We start from the raw sequence: 18,738 nt of genomic DNA, 5'->3' as shown, positions 1-18,738 counted from the left end.
GGCCAACCACTATTACTGACGTAGGTTGAAGGTCTTGTATATAACATTTGAGATAGCACTGCAGAGGTGATGAGTCTTTATATATATATATATATATATATATATATATATATATATATATGTACTCATCCTTTCCAGCCTCTTTTTCGTTACTTCCTCTCTCCATCCTGTGTATACATGCCATACATACATGTTCAGTAAGAGAGAGAGAGAGAGAGAGAGAGAGAGAGAGAGAGAGAGAGAGAGAGAGAGAGAGAGAGACAGAGAGAGAGAGAGAGAGAGAGAGAGAGAGAGAGACAGAGAGACAGACAGAGAGACAGACAGAGAGACATAGAGAGACAAAGTGAGACAAAGAGAAAGACGGGGGGGGGGTAGAAACAGAGAGAAAAAGAGATAAGAACGAGATATAGATACTATGGTGTGTAAAGCAGCAAAAAAAAAAACAGAAACAGAATCACATGTTAATATTTACTATGAGCTCATCATCTACCCATCAACCACACTGTAATCCGATCCTTGACGATCAGCTTGGATCAAACAGTGTGTCTTGGGGCGGAAAGAAGTCCTTGTTGCAGTCGTCCCCTTGACAACAATAGTCACACTGTATGCTCACCCCGCTGGGGGTGCCGCCCATGGTCATGAGGGACAGACACATGTCGTTGTCGGAGGTCTGCAGCCACCACTTCGTGTAGCACTCGTGGCGGTCAACACATCTGGAATTAATCAATGTCAGAAATCAACGAGGAAAAACAATCGAAATTGTGTAACAAAAACGAATAGTTATTTACAGGCAGTGGCGTGGTGAGGGGGAGCGAGGGGGAGCACGGGGGAGCACGGGGGACAATCCCCCCGTCCCAATCAGACCTTTTTTTTCCTTTTTTCTGTATTAAATTTAATAAAATCATACATAGTATGAGTTGCCCCCACCCCCAATAGTGGGCTGGCCCCAATATAAAATCCTAGATACGCCAGTGATATAGGCATAAAAAAGATATGTAATTAATAATAATAATAATAATAATAATAATAATAATAATTAATAATAAATAACATTTTAAAACAGTTTTTGATAGACATAAAAGAATTTATTAACATACAGGAAATTCAAGTTTAAAGTTTGTTTAACGACACCACTAGAGCACATCGATCAATTAACAATTAATCATCGGCTACTGGATGTCAAATATTTGGTAATTCTGACACGTAGTCATCTGAGGAAACTCGCTACATTTTTATAGGAAACTAAGTGACATCATTATATATTAAAACAAACACGTTTAACAATTTGGTATTTAAAGGGACAGTCAGGTCAAATGTGAGGCTACATTCAATGACGTCACAGATAAATCATTTTGTTTTGTGTTGTAAATCTCCTGTTACTGACAAATGATACATCAACTAAATCCAGTGTTTGACTTCACAGTAAATGTCACGAGTTTCCTTTTATTTAAGCACATTTAACATTTGCTAAACTGTTTTCACTTAGTATATATTTAAATGAGACTTCCAATATAAACAACCAACCGCTTCTGTATGGTTCGTGTGTAGAGCTCATCATCAACTACTCTGGTCAGACAGTAACCGGAAGTGCATAGTTGTCTCTTCTGTAGGAAGGGACATCCGTTTTCGCAGACGTAACATTGAACGACAGCTGAAACACACGACAGAATTTTACTAATCAACAAGTAGCATAATACTGAACCATACAAAAGAAATAGAGAATAAAACTAATCGAATTTACTCGATGCAGGAGTGGATCCAACATTGTGTACAGTGGACGGTGCGAGGGAGGGGGTGTCTCAGAATTATAAAAAAAAATGCAATTTGAGTTAGTCGAAGGCAAATGCTGTCAGATCGAGATTTGTTGGGGCTTGGGGTTGAAATAAAGGTGCCCAGAGACGCGTTTTCAGGACAGTTTTGTATATTGTGGATGCTGAATTTTAAAAAGGCATTAAAAATGACACTTCGAACAAAATTGGGTGCGGGTCACGGGACCTATGAGACCCTCCCCTCTGGATCCCTCAATGAAAAGAGATAATAAAAATATCACTGACTGATCTGCCAGCTATTGTTTCATTGCAGATAAGATATCGATAACCAACGAAAGATGTTATCTTGTTATAAATGACGTCACGGATACATTTAGACAGAAAGATTTCTTTGTAATGAATACAACACAAATTTACTGCAAACAGCACTCATTAAGTCATTGCACCAAACGTTATGACCACTTGTCAATAACAGATGGACAAAGTCATTGTTAGGATATTTTAGATTATTACAAATTTTCTTCATATAGAATAGCTAATCTAGTTATTACTTTGTATATCCAGTAAATATACTATATACTTAACTTTGTTAAGGTCTGTCTCAAATAAAACATGTCAGTCTATCTCTCTGTCTGTCTGTCTGTCAATCTGTCTTTCTGTTAGGTCCCGGGATTTTTTTAAGTTGTCGTATGTGCAGTTTTTAAGACCATCCAGAAGCTGCATAGAATAATAAAAAAAAACATTATATATAGCATACGTGTCAGTGTTGTTTTCGTGGCTGCAGTGACATTAGTTGTTATTGCAGCTGTAGTGACATTAGTTGTTATTGCAGCTGTAGTGACATTCGATGTTATGGCAGCTGTAGTGACATTAGTTGTTATTGCAGCTGCAGTGACATTAGTTGTTATTGCAGCTGTAGTGACATTAGTTGTTATTGCAGCTGTAGTGACATTCGATGTTATGGCAGCTGTAGTATGAGGTATTGCTGTTGTGAGCACAGACGTCATTGCGTGTGATGATGATGTCTTGGTTTCTAATGGCGTGGCTAAAACACAAATGTTGAAACGTTGCGTTTTCATAAAGCAGATGATATTAGAATCGTAACAATGTTCAGCATGAAACCTAATTGTAATAACAAAACAAACTGTAAATGTTATATTAATCTGAAAAGAACACATTAACACACTGAAACTTGTATCCCTGTTAAAAGTATGCAAAAGGAACCAGCGCTGTACTTTCTTGTGGTGACGTATAGGGGCGTTGGGTTTCTTCGTATCGAGTTGGTACTGGTTAATAACATGTAAGTTTAATGTCATGACTGGACTCGAGAATAATCAAACTAAAGCTCTGTGGCATCAGATTTCGGAAAACGTGTATTTTAGACCCAGTACTTAGCTAGAGACCATTTGGCTGTCGATGATTACTAAAGCATTACATATCATATCAGTATTAATAAGGGGAAGGCTGGAGATTACTCGAGCTAGAGTAGGTCTTACTTTTAGCAGTTGTTGCCATGTCATACTGTAGCAGATTCTTGGGAACCAGTCCAATATTGCATACATTCGATGTCAAGGATTTACAGCAAAACTGACATACAAATCCATGGCGTCCGACAGGTGTCGCTCCGGTGTTATTCATGCAATGGTCATTGTTTCTGGTGTTCAGCCACCAGTCGATGTAACAGTCGCTGTCAGAAGCACACCTGGAATAGATTGTGGGATGATTTTCAAACCCAAAACTGGGAGGAAGGGGGATTGCGATTGTTATGTCGAATTATAATAATTTATATCTCCATATTCTCAACTGGCGGTTTGTTATCTTCCGGAAAGAGACTATGTACGTGATAGTGAAGATGATGATGATGATGATGATGATGATGATGATGATCTTGATGGTGATGATGACGATGATTATCTTGATGGTGATGGTGATGATGACGATGATGATGATGAAGATGACGATGTTGATGATCTTGATGGTGGTGATAATGATAATATGATAAAGATGACGATGATGATCTTCATGATGATGATGATAATGACGATGATGGTGATGATGGTGGTCGATGTGGTGATAGTGATGACGATGGGAGAAGATGTCTTATTTTCAATTACACCAACAGGAACGGACAGCACATTTCATAAACAAAAGTACTGAAACATCGGTTGAAACACGGAATAAGTGCATGAGTTAAATAGTTAAGTACGGCATAAATAAAAACAATTAAATGGAGCATAAATCCTACAAGCTACAGCATCGCCTGTGGAAATTCTCCCACAGACCTAAATCTCGTACCGTGTGTGTGTGTGTAACTTGACGTTACGGATTTATCAAAGTACCACAACTATTTTATAGGTATTAGTTTATCAGTGTGGCAGAACGAATTATTACCAATCTAGAAAGGTATATACGATCCAAGGATCTCGATCATTACCTCTTTATAATCCTTTTCGTATTATACATCGATACTATGTATGTGTTTTTGCAGTATGGTTCATCATCGGGACACGTGATCATATCGGACATTGAGCAGGTCTTCCCCGTGCTGGGATCGTCCTCACAAACCTGACACTGGGGTCCAGCTAAAAGAAATAAATAACATTATAAATCAGTTAAACCACAATTATCATAGTGTTTGAAATAAATGTAAAAAAAAAAAATCCTGCAGAAAATTAATATTATTTTGAAACTTTTGGTAACATGTGGTACGGGTACACCATTTGGATTTATTTTATAAATATTTAATTATTTTTAACTTATGTTTTTTTCTCTATTCAGTTATACTTGTGACATATCAAAGAAACACCACACACCTTAAAAATAACATTCATTATCACTGTTGTTTAAAACGTTTGACTGCCTTACTGGGGACAGTCACTAGAAAACTAGTCTTGTAATAAATTAATGAGGTTCTTTGACAGATGGCTCGATGCATCCGTGGTGACCACTCTATTGCCGAGGTACATTCCATTCCGTAAACATCAAACACTTTAATATAGTGAACAACAAAAAAACCGCGAATATATTTTTTAATTCATGATAGTTCTGTAAACAGACCGTTAAAACGGCTCTGAAATGTTCACAAGACACTGATAATTTTAACAGATACAAATATTAATGGGATTTAATTTGAATAAGTTTTAACAAACAAAAAAAAGGAAAAAAAAGTTTGTTTTGTTTAACGACACCACTAGACCACATTGATTTATTAATCATCGGCTATTAGATGTCAATCATTTGGTAATTTTGACATATAGTCTTAGAGAGGAAACCCGCTACATTTTTCCATTACTAGCAAGGGGTCTTTTATATGCATCATCCTACAGATAGGATAGCGCATACCATGGCCTTTCATATACCAGTCGTGGTGCACTGGTTGGAATGAGAAATAGCCCAATGGTCCCACCGACGGGGATCAATCCTAAACCGACTGGGCATCAAGCGAGAGCTTTACCACTGGGCTACGTCCCACCCCAATTTTAAACAAATGAAAGGAAACTAAGTTAATATTTGCGTTTCTTATGCTGTTCAGTGTACATTTCAAACTAGTCATACGTATAGGTGTTGTAATCGTACCTGGCGACACACTAGATGTAGCTGTTGTTGCGAATGTAATATTTGTTTTTGTAGTTTTGGACACAGGTGCTGTTGCTGCGACAGACGTGGATGCTGTCTTGGTTGTTAATGGCGTAGCTGCAAATAAAACATGCAGACACATTGGTAATGCACGTTACCATTTTTACATTCAGGATATGTCCTAAATAAAATACTTTTCATAAGTCATACGATTTAGAGACTCAAACATGACACCTATTTAATTCACAAATTACACCAATCTAATTGAAATCAGCTCTAGTGGTCTACAGGTAATAGTTATAAACCCGTGGAGCGGATTTCAATCTGATTGAAATTACACACTTAAACTTGTCAGTATAAAAAGTTCTAGTACTAAGCTTCAGGAGTAAGTCTTACTTTTAGCAGTTGTTGCCATGTCATACTGTAGCAGATTCTTGGGAACCAGTCCAATATTGCATACATTCGATGTCAAGGATTTGCAGCAAAATCGACATACAAATCCATGGCGTCCGACAGGGGGCGCACCGGTATTATTCATGCACTGGTCATTGTGTCTGGTGTTCAGCCACCAGTCGATGTAACAGTCGCCGTCAGAAGCACACCTGGAATAGATTATGGGAAGATTTTCAAGACCAAACCTCTTTTTGCAATTTTTATATCGAATTATAATAATTTAGATCTCCGTATTCTCAACTGGCATTTCGGTATCTCGAGAAATGATACGATGTACATGATAGTGATGATGATTATGATGATGAAGATGACGATGACGATGATGATGATGATGACGACGATTATGACGATTATGATGATTATGATGATGATTATGACGATGATGATGATGATGATGATGGGAGAGGATGTCTTATCTACATTTTTACACAAATAGGATCGAACAGCACTGTTTGAAACAAAAGGAATAAGCGCATCTGTTAACTGGGGCACGAATCCTGAAAGCTACTGCATCCCATAGAGATTAATATCGTACCGTGTATTGTGTATTTTGTAACTTGACGTTACGGATGTGTCAAAGTATGCCATCTATTTTATAGGTATTAGTTTATCAATGTGGCAGAACGAATATCGATCATTACCTCTTTATAATCCTTTTCGTATTATTCATCGATACTATGTATGTGTTTTTGCAGTATGGTTCATCATCAGGACACGTGACCATATCGGACATTGAGCAGGTCTTCCCCGTGCTGGGATCGTCCTCACAAACCTGACACTGGGGTCCAGCTGAAAGAAATAAATAACATTATAAATCAGTTAAACCACAATTATCATAGTGTTTGAAATAAATGTAAAAAAGAAATCCTGCAGAAAATTAATTTTATTTTGAAACTTTTGGTAACATGTTGAACGGGTACACCATTTGGATTTATTTTATAAATATTTAATTATTTTTAACTTATGCTTTTTTTCTCTCTTCAGTTATACTTGTGTCATATGAAAGAAACAACACACAGCTGAAAAATAACATTCATTATCACTGTTGTTTAAAACGTTTGACTGCCTTACTGGGGACAGTCACTAGAAAACTAGTCTTGTAATAAATTAATGAGGTTCTTTGACAGATGACTTGATGCATCCGTGGTGACCACTCTATTGCCGAGGTACATCCCATTCCGTAAACATCAAACACTTTAATATAGTGAACAACAAAAATCCCGCGAATATATTTGTTAATTCATGGTAGTTCTGTAAATAGACCGTTAAAATGGCTCTGAAATGTTCACAAGACACTGATAATTTTAACAGATACAAATATTAATGGGATTTAATTTGAATAAGTTTTAACAAAACAAAAAAAACAAAAGTTTGTTTTGTTTAACGACACCACTAGAACACATTGATTTATTAATCATCGGCTATTGGATGTCAATCATTTGGTAATTTTGACATATAGTCTTACATTTTTCCATTAGTAGCAAGGGGTCTTTTATATGCACCATCCCACAGATAAAATAGCGCATACCATGGCCTTTCATATACCAGTCGTGGTGCACTGGTTGGAATGAGAAATCCACCGACGGGGATCGATCCTAAACCGACCGGGCATCGAAAAGCGCTATACCACTGGGCTACGTCCCACCCCAATTTTAAACAAATGAAAGGAAACTAAGTTAATATTTGCGTTTCTTATGCTGTTCAGTGTACATTTCAAACTAGTCATACATATAGGTGTTGTAATCGTACCTGGCGACACACTAGATGTAGCTGTTGTTGCGAATGTAATATTTGTTTTTGTAGTTTTGGACACAGATGCTGTTGCTGCGACAGACGTGGATGCTGTCTTGGTTGTTAATGGCGTAGCTGCAAATAAAACATGCAGACACATTGGTAATGCACGTTACCATTTTTACATTCAGGCTATGTTCTAAATAAAATACTTTTCATAAGTCATACGATTTAGAGACTCAAACATGACACCTATTTAATTCACAAATTACACCAATCTAATTGAAATCAGCTCTAGTGGTCTACAGGTAATAGTTATAAACCCGTGGAACGGATTTCAATCTGATTGAAATTACACACTTAAACTTGTCAGTATAAAAAGTTCTAGTACTAAGCTTCAGGAGTAAGTCTTACTTTTAGCAGTTGTTGCTATGTCATACTGTAGCAGATTCTTGGGAATCAGTCCAATATTGCATACATTCGATGTCAAGGATTTGCAGCAAAATCGACATACAAATCCATGGCGTCCGACAGGGGGCGCCCCGGTGTTATTCATGCACTGGTCATTGTGTCTGGTGTTTAGCCACCAGTCGATGTAACAGTCGCTGTCAGAAGCACACCTGGAATAGATTATGGGAAGATTTTCAAACCCAAAACTTTTTTTGCTATTTTATGTCCAACTATAATAATTTAGATCTCAGTATTCTCAACTGGCAGTTCGGTATCTTGAGAAATGATAGTGATGATGATGATGATAGTGACGACAACGATGGTGATGATGATGAAGATGACGATGTTGTTGATGACAATGATGATGATGATGAAGATGATAATGACGATGATGATGATGACAATGATGATGAAGATGACGATGATGATGATGAAGATGACAACGATCATGAAGATGATGATGATGATAAAGATGATGATGAAGATGACGAGATGATGATGATGAAGATGACAACGATTATGAAGATGATGATGATGATGATAAAGATGACGATGATGATGAAGATGACGACGATCAATTACACCAACAGGAACGGACAGCACATTTCATAAACAAAAGTACTGAAACATCGGTTGAAACACGGAATAAGTGCATAAGTTAAATAGTTAAATACGGCATAAATAAAAACATTTAAATGGAGCATAAATCCTACAAGCTACAGCATCACCTGTGGAAATTCTCCCACAGACCTAAATCTCGTACCGTGTGTATGTGTGTTTTGTAACTTGAACTTACGGATTTGTCAAAGTACCAGAACTATTTTATAGGTATTAGTTTATGTGTGGTAGAAGGAATATTACCAGTCTACAAAGGTATATACGATCCAAGGATCATTACCTCTTTATAATCCTTTTCGTATTATTCATCGATACTATGTATGTGTTTTTGCAGTATGGTTCATCATCAGGACACGTGACCATATCGGACATTGAGCAGGTCTTCCCCGTGCTGGGATCGTCCTCACAAACCTGACACTGGGGTCCAACTGAAAGAAACAAATAACATTATAAATCAGTTAAACCACAGTTATCACAATATAAACAGGTTTGAAATAAATTTGAAAAAAAAGAAATCCTGTAGTTTCATTATAACATCATGACATCACTAGATGTAGTAGGCTACGATACCATATAAACTTGTTGCACTTTTCTCTTTTTTTTGCAAAAACACAGCCTACCTATTCTGTGATCTTATATTTCCAAAAACACAGCCTACCTATTCTGTGATCTTATATTTCCAAAAACTTACAGTGATATATTTATGAGTTCTAGTATTAACTACTTTGACGATAAAGCAAATCAAATGTAAGTTCCTTCATCATATTGGGTTATACTGATTGGGCCTTTACCAGACTCCAATTTCAGGTATGTTTGGATGTGTTATAAATGAAGGAATATATGATCACCTATCCCCCCACCCCCACCTTCCGCACCTGTTGCAATACTTATAGCTATCTACGATGAGTCATGACATCATCTTTACGCATTATGAGATCCCCAGGAAAGGATAGGAAAGGAAAGGATGGGGCAGGAGGCACGGGAACAATGTCTCCCCCCCCCCCCAAAAAAAAAAAACTTTTTTTTTTTTTTTTACTTTATTAAATTTTATAAAATCATACATACATACACACACATAGTGTGGGTTGCTCCCCCCCCCCCCCCCCCCAATAATGGGTTCCCCTCCCCTCCAATCTAAAATCCTGGCAACACTAGTGGTCCGGTGGGAGATTTGCTGAAGTTTGCTTAGACATGTCTGCTCGTTTTCTGTTACAAATATTGAAAATAATTATTGCGTGAAAGATAAGGACAAAACTGAGAAGACATTGACAATCAAATATTACTGTTCTAGTTTTGGCTTACCAGATTTCATTGTCGTTGTTAATAGCGATGTCGGTGTGGTCATTGTTGACGTTACTGGATTAGTTAGTAGTTTTATCGTGTGTGTTACTGTAGCCGTTGTAACTTGCGTGGTTGAGACTTTAAAAGAGGACAAAAAATTGGTCAGCGCATATATCATTATTCTTTAATTTCCTTTAATGAGAAATGTACTAATTACCAAACTTAATCAAACTAAATCAGTAGGTCGTCGCGTTCTATCTTTTTCTTTTCTTTTCGTTTTTACTTCGCCATTACGAAGTATTACTTTTTCCAATGGCGGTGGAAACCGCGGCAATTTGTACGGTAAAGTCTAACGTTATAAAGTGTTTCGTTTAATCTACTTTTTCTCACAAACTATGCGTCCAAGATGATCAATCTAATTAAAATTAGCTCCACTGGTTAATTACTATTGCCTGTGGATCTAACAGCACCCCGTTGGAGCTCATGTCCAGTTGACCTTTCATTCGACCAATCAAAACCTTATTTGCAAAATCATGCCAGTGATTTGAAAAGAATTTGAAAACATTCGGGATTATGCCGAGGGTGTACGAAATGGTTCGGGTAATTACGAAGTATGCCGGAAACTAATTTCAATATAAAATTTTATATAAAAGTCGTTTCAAGACGAAAAAACAAAAAACGTGAAATCTGTTTATACTAATATACAATCCAGAGTTTATTACTGCACTTTTCCCCTTGTTTTTTAATGTTGAGATAGACCAACAAGTTCGCCTATTGCACAAATAGTCTCGCCCGATATTTTTAGAATTCGTATGCTCCCAAATAACGTTATAAAAGGCGAAGTGTAATTGGTCGATATTTAAATTGTTATTTATAGATGAAATGTCACCTAGACATGGGAGTCCACGCAATGCTTCTAGATCTACTGGTAGACCAGAAGAGCTAATTTTAATCAAATTGCAAGATGATGTAACCTGATTTTATAGTTGTTCCTGTGAATGTTCATCACAATGCATGTGAAAAAAATTACAAAATTAATCAATTAAACATTATGAATTAAATATATTTGCTTTCTGATCAACGTTAAAGTTCTGTGTTTAATTCCTCTCAGAAACTATAAGTCCGAGACCAATGAAACTTGGTTTTTATTTGCACCTATGGGTGTTCATCACAACGCGGAATTATTGGGGGGGGAGGGTATCTCTTTTTCTTTTTCGCTTGTTTTCTTTTACATAGAGTGGCAGTGGAGTTCTTAAAATTGTGTTCAGTGTTAGCAAGAACTACTGAGATCGATTGCATTTATATTTTGCTTTAAACTTTTGTTAAACTTAATTTGTTTGTTTGCGTTTTGGGGAGGGTTTGTTGGGGTTTTCCGGGTTTTTTCATTGTTGTTGTTTTTTTTTTTGTTTTTTTTTTCTTTATCCAGTATGGTTTTATTGTTTTATTACTGAAATAGTCCAATCAAAACAAATATCTCAAACATTTTTCTTTTCAGAAATTTAGACAGACAACCTCGTGAGTATTTATTGAGCAGCTTGTCATAAAAGGCTGTACCTTGAAAACGCAATGTCTCACTTGGGACGTCGTGGATATTACAGACTGCGTCAGTCGCGTTTGAGTCGCAGCAGTATGTACAATTTATGCCGAGAATCCCGACACCTACAGCAGACAGAGACATACACATGTGTTGCTTCCGTGTGTAATCCCACCACTTTGAATAGCACTCCGCTTCACTGGCACATCTGTAAGAAATCGGAAATGTAGTTTTGCATACGGTCTTTGAAATATGAGATTTATGTTTCACAGTCGTCTAGACTGCAATTTAATTCCTTGAAGGACAGACATGGACATACATAACTACATGTAGTGAAATACAAGAAGGACGGGACGTAACCCAGTGGTAAAGTGCTCACTTGATGCGCACTCGGTCTAGGATCGATCTCCTTTGGTTGGCCTTATAGGCTATTTCTCGTTCCAGCCAATGCACCACGACTGGTATATCAAAGGCTGTGGAATGTGATATCTTGTACGTGGGAAGATCCTTTGCTACTAACGGGTTTCCTCTCCTAGACTATATGTTAAAAATTACCAAATGTTTGAACTTTAATAGCCGATGATTAATAAATCAATGTGCTCTAGTGGTGTTGTTAAACACAACAAATTTTTCGCTATAACAAATACAAATACGTAGTTAATGGTTAATGGATTGACAACCTCTCTTCAACCGCAGGTGTTATGTAATGAGAGATTTGTTGACATCCTCGTGAATCTGCGTGCGTATTATGCAACAGTTACCTTTCGCAGATAACAACATATTATTGATGATGTATTGGGTGCGTGTTTGGTTTGTTTTTTGTTTTGCTTTTGTGCTTTGTTTTGCTTGTTTGTTTGTTTGTTGTTCCTTTCTTCTTTTTCTTCTTCTTTTTTTTTTTTTTTTTTTTTGGGGGGGGGGTAGTTTTTGTTGTTATTTTGGGTTGTTGTTGTTTTTGGTGGTGGTGATGTGTGTGTGTGTGTGTGTGTGTGTGTGTGTGTGTGTGTTTTTGTGGTTTGCTTTGTTGTTGTTGGGTGTTTTGCTTGTCTGTTTGTTGTTCCTTTCTTCTTTTTTTGTGTTTTTGTTGTTGTTTTGGTTGTTGTTTTGGGTGGTTGTATTTGTGTGTTGTGTGTGTGTGTGTGTGTGTGTGTGTGTGTGTGTGTGTGTGTGTGTGTGTGTGTGTGTGTTGTTTTGTGTTTTTGCATTGTTGTGGGGGGGGGTGCGTTTTTGTTGTTGTTGCTTTGTGTTTTTCGGAGGGGGTGTTGTACAAATATTAAATCTTCATCACTGATCATTGCTTCACCTTTTGTAAACAGTATTATTTCCGTATTGCCGTCGAACCACGGTATTGAGACAGTATGGAGTTCTGGCTCCACACTGCTGTATACTGGACTTCGAGTTACTTTTGATGTCATTTCCGGTCACCTCACACTGATGACCTACAACAGACGAAATCGTTTTTCATTAATATTGTTAGTACAATGTGTTTTAATTGAAATAGTGATTTGTTAGTTCTTAACAATTTAATTACTGGCGGTTGTTTCTATATTAATTATAAGTACTGAATGAACTTTTTACTGACATTGATTATCCAATGCCAGCCTCGTTTTTATGGAATAGTACCGTGATGAACTGACCCAAATATTAGTTTCTACTTTTTTCACAATACAACTAAACCGGCTTTGTGCTCTAAATGTTCTACTGTAGTTAAATTATATATAACATTTTGTTTTTGTCTGCCATTTTTGTAATGTGACACCAAAAGGCTGTTTATTGTATTTTTGACACAATATTAACAATTCCAAATAATAACGTTTTACAGTAACTATCTCTAAGTTGTGTGATATGGATATGGTAATCAATATTCAACCAAAATCAACATTTTAATTAATAATATAAAGAGATCGTTGTTAAAATCAGGGACTTGGCGGACTCCGACTGCGAGATAATTTACCTACAACTGTAGAGTTGAACAGGATGATATTTGCCGGAAGGAGTACACCACTCTGTCGGTTACAAAACGCATGTGTAGTGTCCGGGGCCCGACAACAGTAGTGGCACTCCAGACGGTCACGTGAGGTCCTGTTCAGCAGATCCGTCTGCAGACAGTCTCCGTTTAGCCTCGATTTCATCCACCAGCTGGAATAGCACTTCTTTTCTGTGGCGCACCTATTGCAGATTCACAAAAATAAACATAAAGAACATTATATTTCTGCACAAGGCAAGGACGAAACGACATTTGGGCAAAATCGTGATTTCTTCTACGAGTCTCCTTGTGCAGGGACGGGACGTAGCTCAGTGGTACAGCGCTTGCTCGATGCGCGGTCGGTTTGGGATCGATCCTCGTCGGTGGGCCCAGTGGGCTATTTGTCGTTCCACCCAGTGCACCACAACTGGTATATCAAAGGCCGTGGTATGTACTACCCTGTCTGTGGGATGGTGCATATAAAAGATCCCTTGCTGCTAATCGAAAAGAGTAGCCCATGAAGTGGCGACAGCGGGTTACCTCTCTCATTATATGTGTGGTCCTTAACCATATGTTTGACGACATATAACCGTAAATAAAATGTGTTGAGTGCGTCGTTAAATAAAACATTTCTTTCATTTCTTTCCTTCTTGTGCCTCCACAACTGGTCAAAGGCCGTGGTATATGCTTTCATGTCTGTGGGAAAGTGCACATAAAAGATCCCTTGCCGCTGATGAAAAAAATCATGATTAATTAATCAATGTGCTCTAGTGGTATCGTTAAACAAAACAAACTGGTGCCTCGACTATCGGACTGGAAAGAGATCCTTTATAAGACGTTAAATTATTCTTGTACGGCCTATTAAATGGCACACAAACGTATTGTTTTTCATGATTGCAAAATAGCTTATGGTATCGAGTGTTAACTGTTCAAAGAGAATAACAGACGTCCTGTTCAGCAGATCTGTTTGTATATTACAAATCATGTAATCCGTGATGCTATATCAAAGGCTATGGTATCTCCTGTCTGTGTGAAAATGCATATAAAAATTCCTTGCTGCTGGTAGAAAAATGTAGCGTGTTTCCTCTGCTTATATTTCACAATGACCAAATGTTTGATGTCCAATAGCTGATGATTAATAAACCAATGTGTTCCAGTGGTGTCGTTAAACAAAACACAATTTTATCCGTGCAGTTCTGCCTTTCTCCTTGGGATGGGAGAAGTCACTTCTACTTTTAAATTCTAGATTAGGGCTTGACCTTTAGTATAGTGAATACGGGAGACAAAACATACTGATAGCACATAGGTTACTCCTTTCACCAGTTAGCAGCAGCTGGTCTTTAATATACACTTGCCAACAGACATGATAGTTCCTCACACGGTGTGTTTTATATTATCTAAAGCGTAAACTGTGAAACTTACCCTCGTTTTATGACGTAACTTCCGTTCGTTCCAGTATAACTAGTCATGCAGAATGGATGTGATTTGTTGCAGACGCCGAACTGGCTCGTTTCATCACACTTGATGCCACGCGCTGGGTCGTCCTCACATTTTAGACACATGGAAGCTTAAAATAATGTGTTCATAAAATGGGATGTGAGGCATGTAATATATGCTTAGACCTCTTATCACGACAAATAATTTTAATATTCGTTTTATAGTATCTGTTCAAATAAAATTTTGATTTTGCGGATAGTGGATATATATTTAAAACATTCACGTCTCCTTCCGCCGTCACGTTATATAGGCCTATTCTAGAACAGCTCAAAATTTAACCGCAACCTTTTGCTGAAAAGTACCAATGTCAAATCATGCAACTCCCCCGGAGATCCACTCTTTAGGACCACCATGCCGATTCATAGAATTCCCCTGGAAATCCACACTTTAGGGCCACCAAACCTAAGCATGCAACACCCCTGGAAATCCACACTTTAGGGCCACCAAGCCAAATCAAGCAACTGCCATAGAAATCCACACTTTAGGGCCACCATGCCAAATCATGCAACTCCCCTGAAATCCACACTTTAGGACCACTATGCCAAAGCATGCAACTCCCCTGGAAATCCACACTTTAGGGCCACCAAGCCAAAGGATGCAACTCCCCTGGAAATCCACACTTTAGGGCCACCAAGCCAAATCATGCAACTCCCCTGGAAATCCACACTTTAGGGCCACCAAGCCAAATGATGCAACTCCCCTGAAATCCACACTTTAGGGCCACCAAGCTAAATCATACAACTCCCCTTGAAATCCACAATTTAGGGCCACCAAGCCAAATCATGCAACTCCCATAGAAATCCACACTTTAGGGCGACCAAGCCAAATCATGAAACTCTTCTGTAAATCCACACTTTAGGGCCACCAAGAAAAAGCATGCAACTCCCCTGGAAATCCACACTTTGGGGCCACCATGCAAAATCATGCAACTCCCCTGGAAATCCACACTTTAGGGCCACCATGCCAAATCATGCAACTCCCATGGAAATCCACATTTTTGGCCACCATGCCAAAGCATGCAACTTTCCCGGAGATCTACACTTTACGGCCACCAACATTTTGCAAATATTTGATTGGCTGAAGTAGTTAATATAGCTCGTTAGGCATTGGCTGGGACGGGGGATAATCTGAGTTCCTAGAGGAGGATCGATCCTGCGACCCATCGCACATCAAGCGAGCACCCTCCTGACTGAGTTCCGTCCCCTGGTTTCATATGAGATTACATGTAATATTAGATACCACTTGGGATCTTAATGTGATGTTTCTTTGTAGTAATCCGGGCTGTGGTAGCTGCAGTGGTGGTTACTGTTGTAGTTGAAGCTGTCGTAGTAGTAGTTGCTGCAGTCGTTGTAGTAGTTGCTATAGTCGTCGTTGCAATCGTTGTGGGTTGATCTGAAAAACAATTATCATCATCATCATAGTCGTCATCATTATCATTATTATTGTGTTGTTGTAGTTTGTTGTTGTTGTTGTTGTTGTTAGCTTCAGCGGCATATCGATTAATTTATTGGCCTTAAGGCTGTTAGGTACTGGGTTCGCGTCCCCAGTACTGGTTCCATACCACAGCGAGTCTCAACGGATCAGTTGGTAGGTGTGTTACGGCCTAGAGATGTTAAGTGACCACGCCGACTTCTTTCTCAATAAAGTCCAGACTTTAACGTCATGCAACGCCATTCAAATAGCATTACGTTAAAGTCAGAACTTTATTAAAGTCAGACTCTATGTTTTATAAGCACAGGCCCTGGTCTAAACAAACAGCCCAGGTAGCTGAGGTGTTTGCCGAGGATAGCGTGTTTCAACCTAAATAGGATGTAAGCACGAAAATAAAGTAAAAGAAAACATATTACTTTATTTCATGACTATTTGTTGGCTGATACAGAGGGATATTCAACAATTCTTTTAAGATAAGGAAATGGTCCTACCCCAAATGGCATACTTTTTTCTCGGACTTTTATTCCGTTTATTTATACCGGCCTGTCAGAAACAAAATATGGTAGTATCAGGGTTAGGGGCCGAAATATACGCCTTACAGTCGTATTATAAGCTAATTTTATCATAATATGAATACTACGGATACATTACAACAGTATAAAAAAATAAACATGGATACATAAAAACCAAAACATTCTCCAATATATAGGGTTATAAATAAAAACAAAAAGTTGTTACGGGAAACAAAGAAGGAAGGAATTGTGTTAATTACTAGTATACACCGACAGGAAGGCGGGCAGAAAGACAGACAGACAGACAGACAGATTCATGTAGCAATTTGTAACTGATTACCACCTTTGTATCTTACGAGATGTTTTGGGTAGACGTCGGCATTACAGCGTATCCCAGAGCAACAGAACCTGCATGTGACACCTGGAGAGAGGTGGCCATGCTCGATCGCTGGTCGGCTGCAACTGGGATTCGGTTTGGTCCTTTGCCACCAAACGTTGCGGCACGTGCTGTCTGAACCGCAACTGCGAAACAAAGGTCAAAATAAGGGTGGTAAGAGAAAAGAAAGGGAATGGTTGTTTAACTGCACCTAGATGAAAAGTGTAATGCATGTGGTAATTGCGAAACTTGGTATAAATATTGAGATAGACCTGTTTCCGATTAGCGCAAAGGTCGGATTATTTTTGTGTGTTTTCACAGACTGTACAGCACATACTGTGGCCTTTAATATATCAATCATGGAAAAGTGCTCAGAGTGTTTGAAAACTAGCAAGCATTAAATGTAAAAATGAGCTTAACTGACGCTGTGAAATTAATATATTGTTTACTGAATTTTGCAATTTAACATATAACTTTGTTACAATTTTGGCAAAGTCTCGTGTGTTGAATTCAATAAGGAGTCCCATGAACAGTCAGTTTGACAACAGTATGAGCACACGATGTCATATTTAAACTCGTTATAGTGCCTGAGTGGGTTCGTTTGGTGGGCATTTAAATCTGCGGTTCCTAAAACGGCGTAATCAAGCGGGTGGGCAAAATAGCATTGTGAAGTTCCATTCAAACATTTTCTCTCCACCCGCCCCCAACTTCTCATCTTAAACTCGCATAAGCGGGGGATGTGACGCATGTGACGTAGGGTAGGGGTGAGCGGGGAGGGGAGATGGAATGGCCTTCCAGGCATAAGCGTACAACGCAAGGGTGCAGGTGGGCAACTTCTCAACAACAAAAAAACCCCACCCCACCCCTGGGCTGGAACAAATTCTCAAATTCGTACAAAAAGATAGAGATATTCGGGCAAAATTAGCTGGCCTGGAACCTTTTCGCCATTAATTTCCATCACTCTGCCCACAATATTCGTTGTAATACATGTACAGTACATAGTGATTCGTTCCCATGAGTACAATGGTTGGTACGTCCCTATAAATATACTCGCAAATAAAAAGGTTTCTGTGCACGAAATATAATGGTCTCAAACCAACTGTAAAGTTTGTAAATGGTTGAAATGTGTGACTCATGTGGACACACCATAATTGTGCATATCATCTCATAATATTTACTGGAATTTCGAAGACACGATTGTGAAGGCTAGGGATACTGTCTTGGCGAGGGTGTGCATCAAACTATATTCACTGACCATTGGCCGCTATTAACTTGTAATAGGCTATGCATGGCAAAAAGGTTAATATTAAAGATTGTTTACTGAAATGTCCAAACCTTTTAACAACTGTCATTTTAGCTGCTCCTAGAATGGTGGTCAAACAGAACGGTGTATTGCCACTGCAGATCGAGTCCTTCGTTGTCGTGGAACATTCCTTCCCCGGAACAGTATCATCACACCGATGGCACAAGGATGCTGTATTCATATGGACATTTGATTTTTAACAAAAACACTGGAATCGTGTTATTTAAAAACAAAAAACATTTAA

At 38.3% G+C, this 18,738-nt stretch overlaps 1 protein-coding gene across 1 annotated transcript; it reads right to left on the bottom strand.

Annotated features, from left to right (window-relative positions):
- Window positions 1–454: 454 nt before the first annotated feature.
- Window positions 455–18,623, bottom strand: LOC121384678. Its single transcript, XM_041515163.1, has 19 exons — window positions 18,527–18,623; window positions 17,159–17,337; window positions 16,112–16,264; window positions 14,798–14,942; window positions 13,364–13,578; window positions 12,713–12,848; window positions 11,433–11,620; window positions 9,900–10,016; window positions 8,878–9,025; window positions 7,944–8,149; window positions 7,548–7,664; window positions 6,440–6,587; window positions 5,742–5,947; window positions 5,346–5,462; window positions 4,204–4,351; window positions 3,266–3,471; window positions 2,527–2,814; window positions 1,525–1,651; window positions 455–713 (listed from the first exon to the last, which is right to left on the bottom strand). Exons 1-19 carry the CDS (start codon window positions 18,541–18,543, stop codon window positions 524–526), a joined length of 3,051 nt encoding a protein of 1,016 aa, XP_041371097.1. The 5' UTR covers window positions 18,544–18,623; the 3' UTR covers window positions 455–523.
- Between the last annotated feature and the right edge of the window lie 115 nt (window positions 18,624–18,738).

This window comes from Gigantopelta aegis, chromosome 10 (assembly GCF_016097555.1).
Source record: "Gigantopelta aegis isolate Gae_Host chromosome 10, Gae_host_genome, whole genome shotgun sequence".
NCBI lineage: Eukaryota > Metazoa > Mollusca > Gastropoda > Neomphalida > Peltospiridae > Gigantopelta > Gigantopelta aegis.
The sequence above is the reverse complement of the archived record's forward strand: the minus strand, read 5'-3'. Positions and strand labels throughout refer to the sequence as shown.

Excerpts from the sequence above, each read along its gene's own strand:
- LOC121384678 (XM_041515163.1), bottom strand. Across the intron at positions 10,017-11,432 it reads TGAGACATTGCGTTTTCAAG|TCTCAACCACGCAAGTTACA; the intron begins GTACAGCCTTTT and ends CCTCTTTTAAAG. Across the intron at positions 4,352-5,345 it reads TACATCTAGTGTGTCGCCAG|CTGGACCCCAGTGTCAGGTT; the intron begins GTACGATTACAA and ends TATTTCTTTTAG.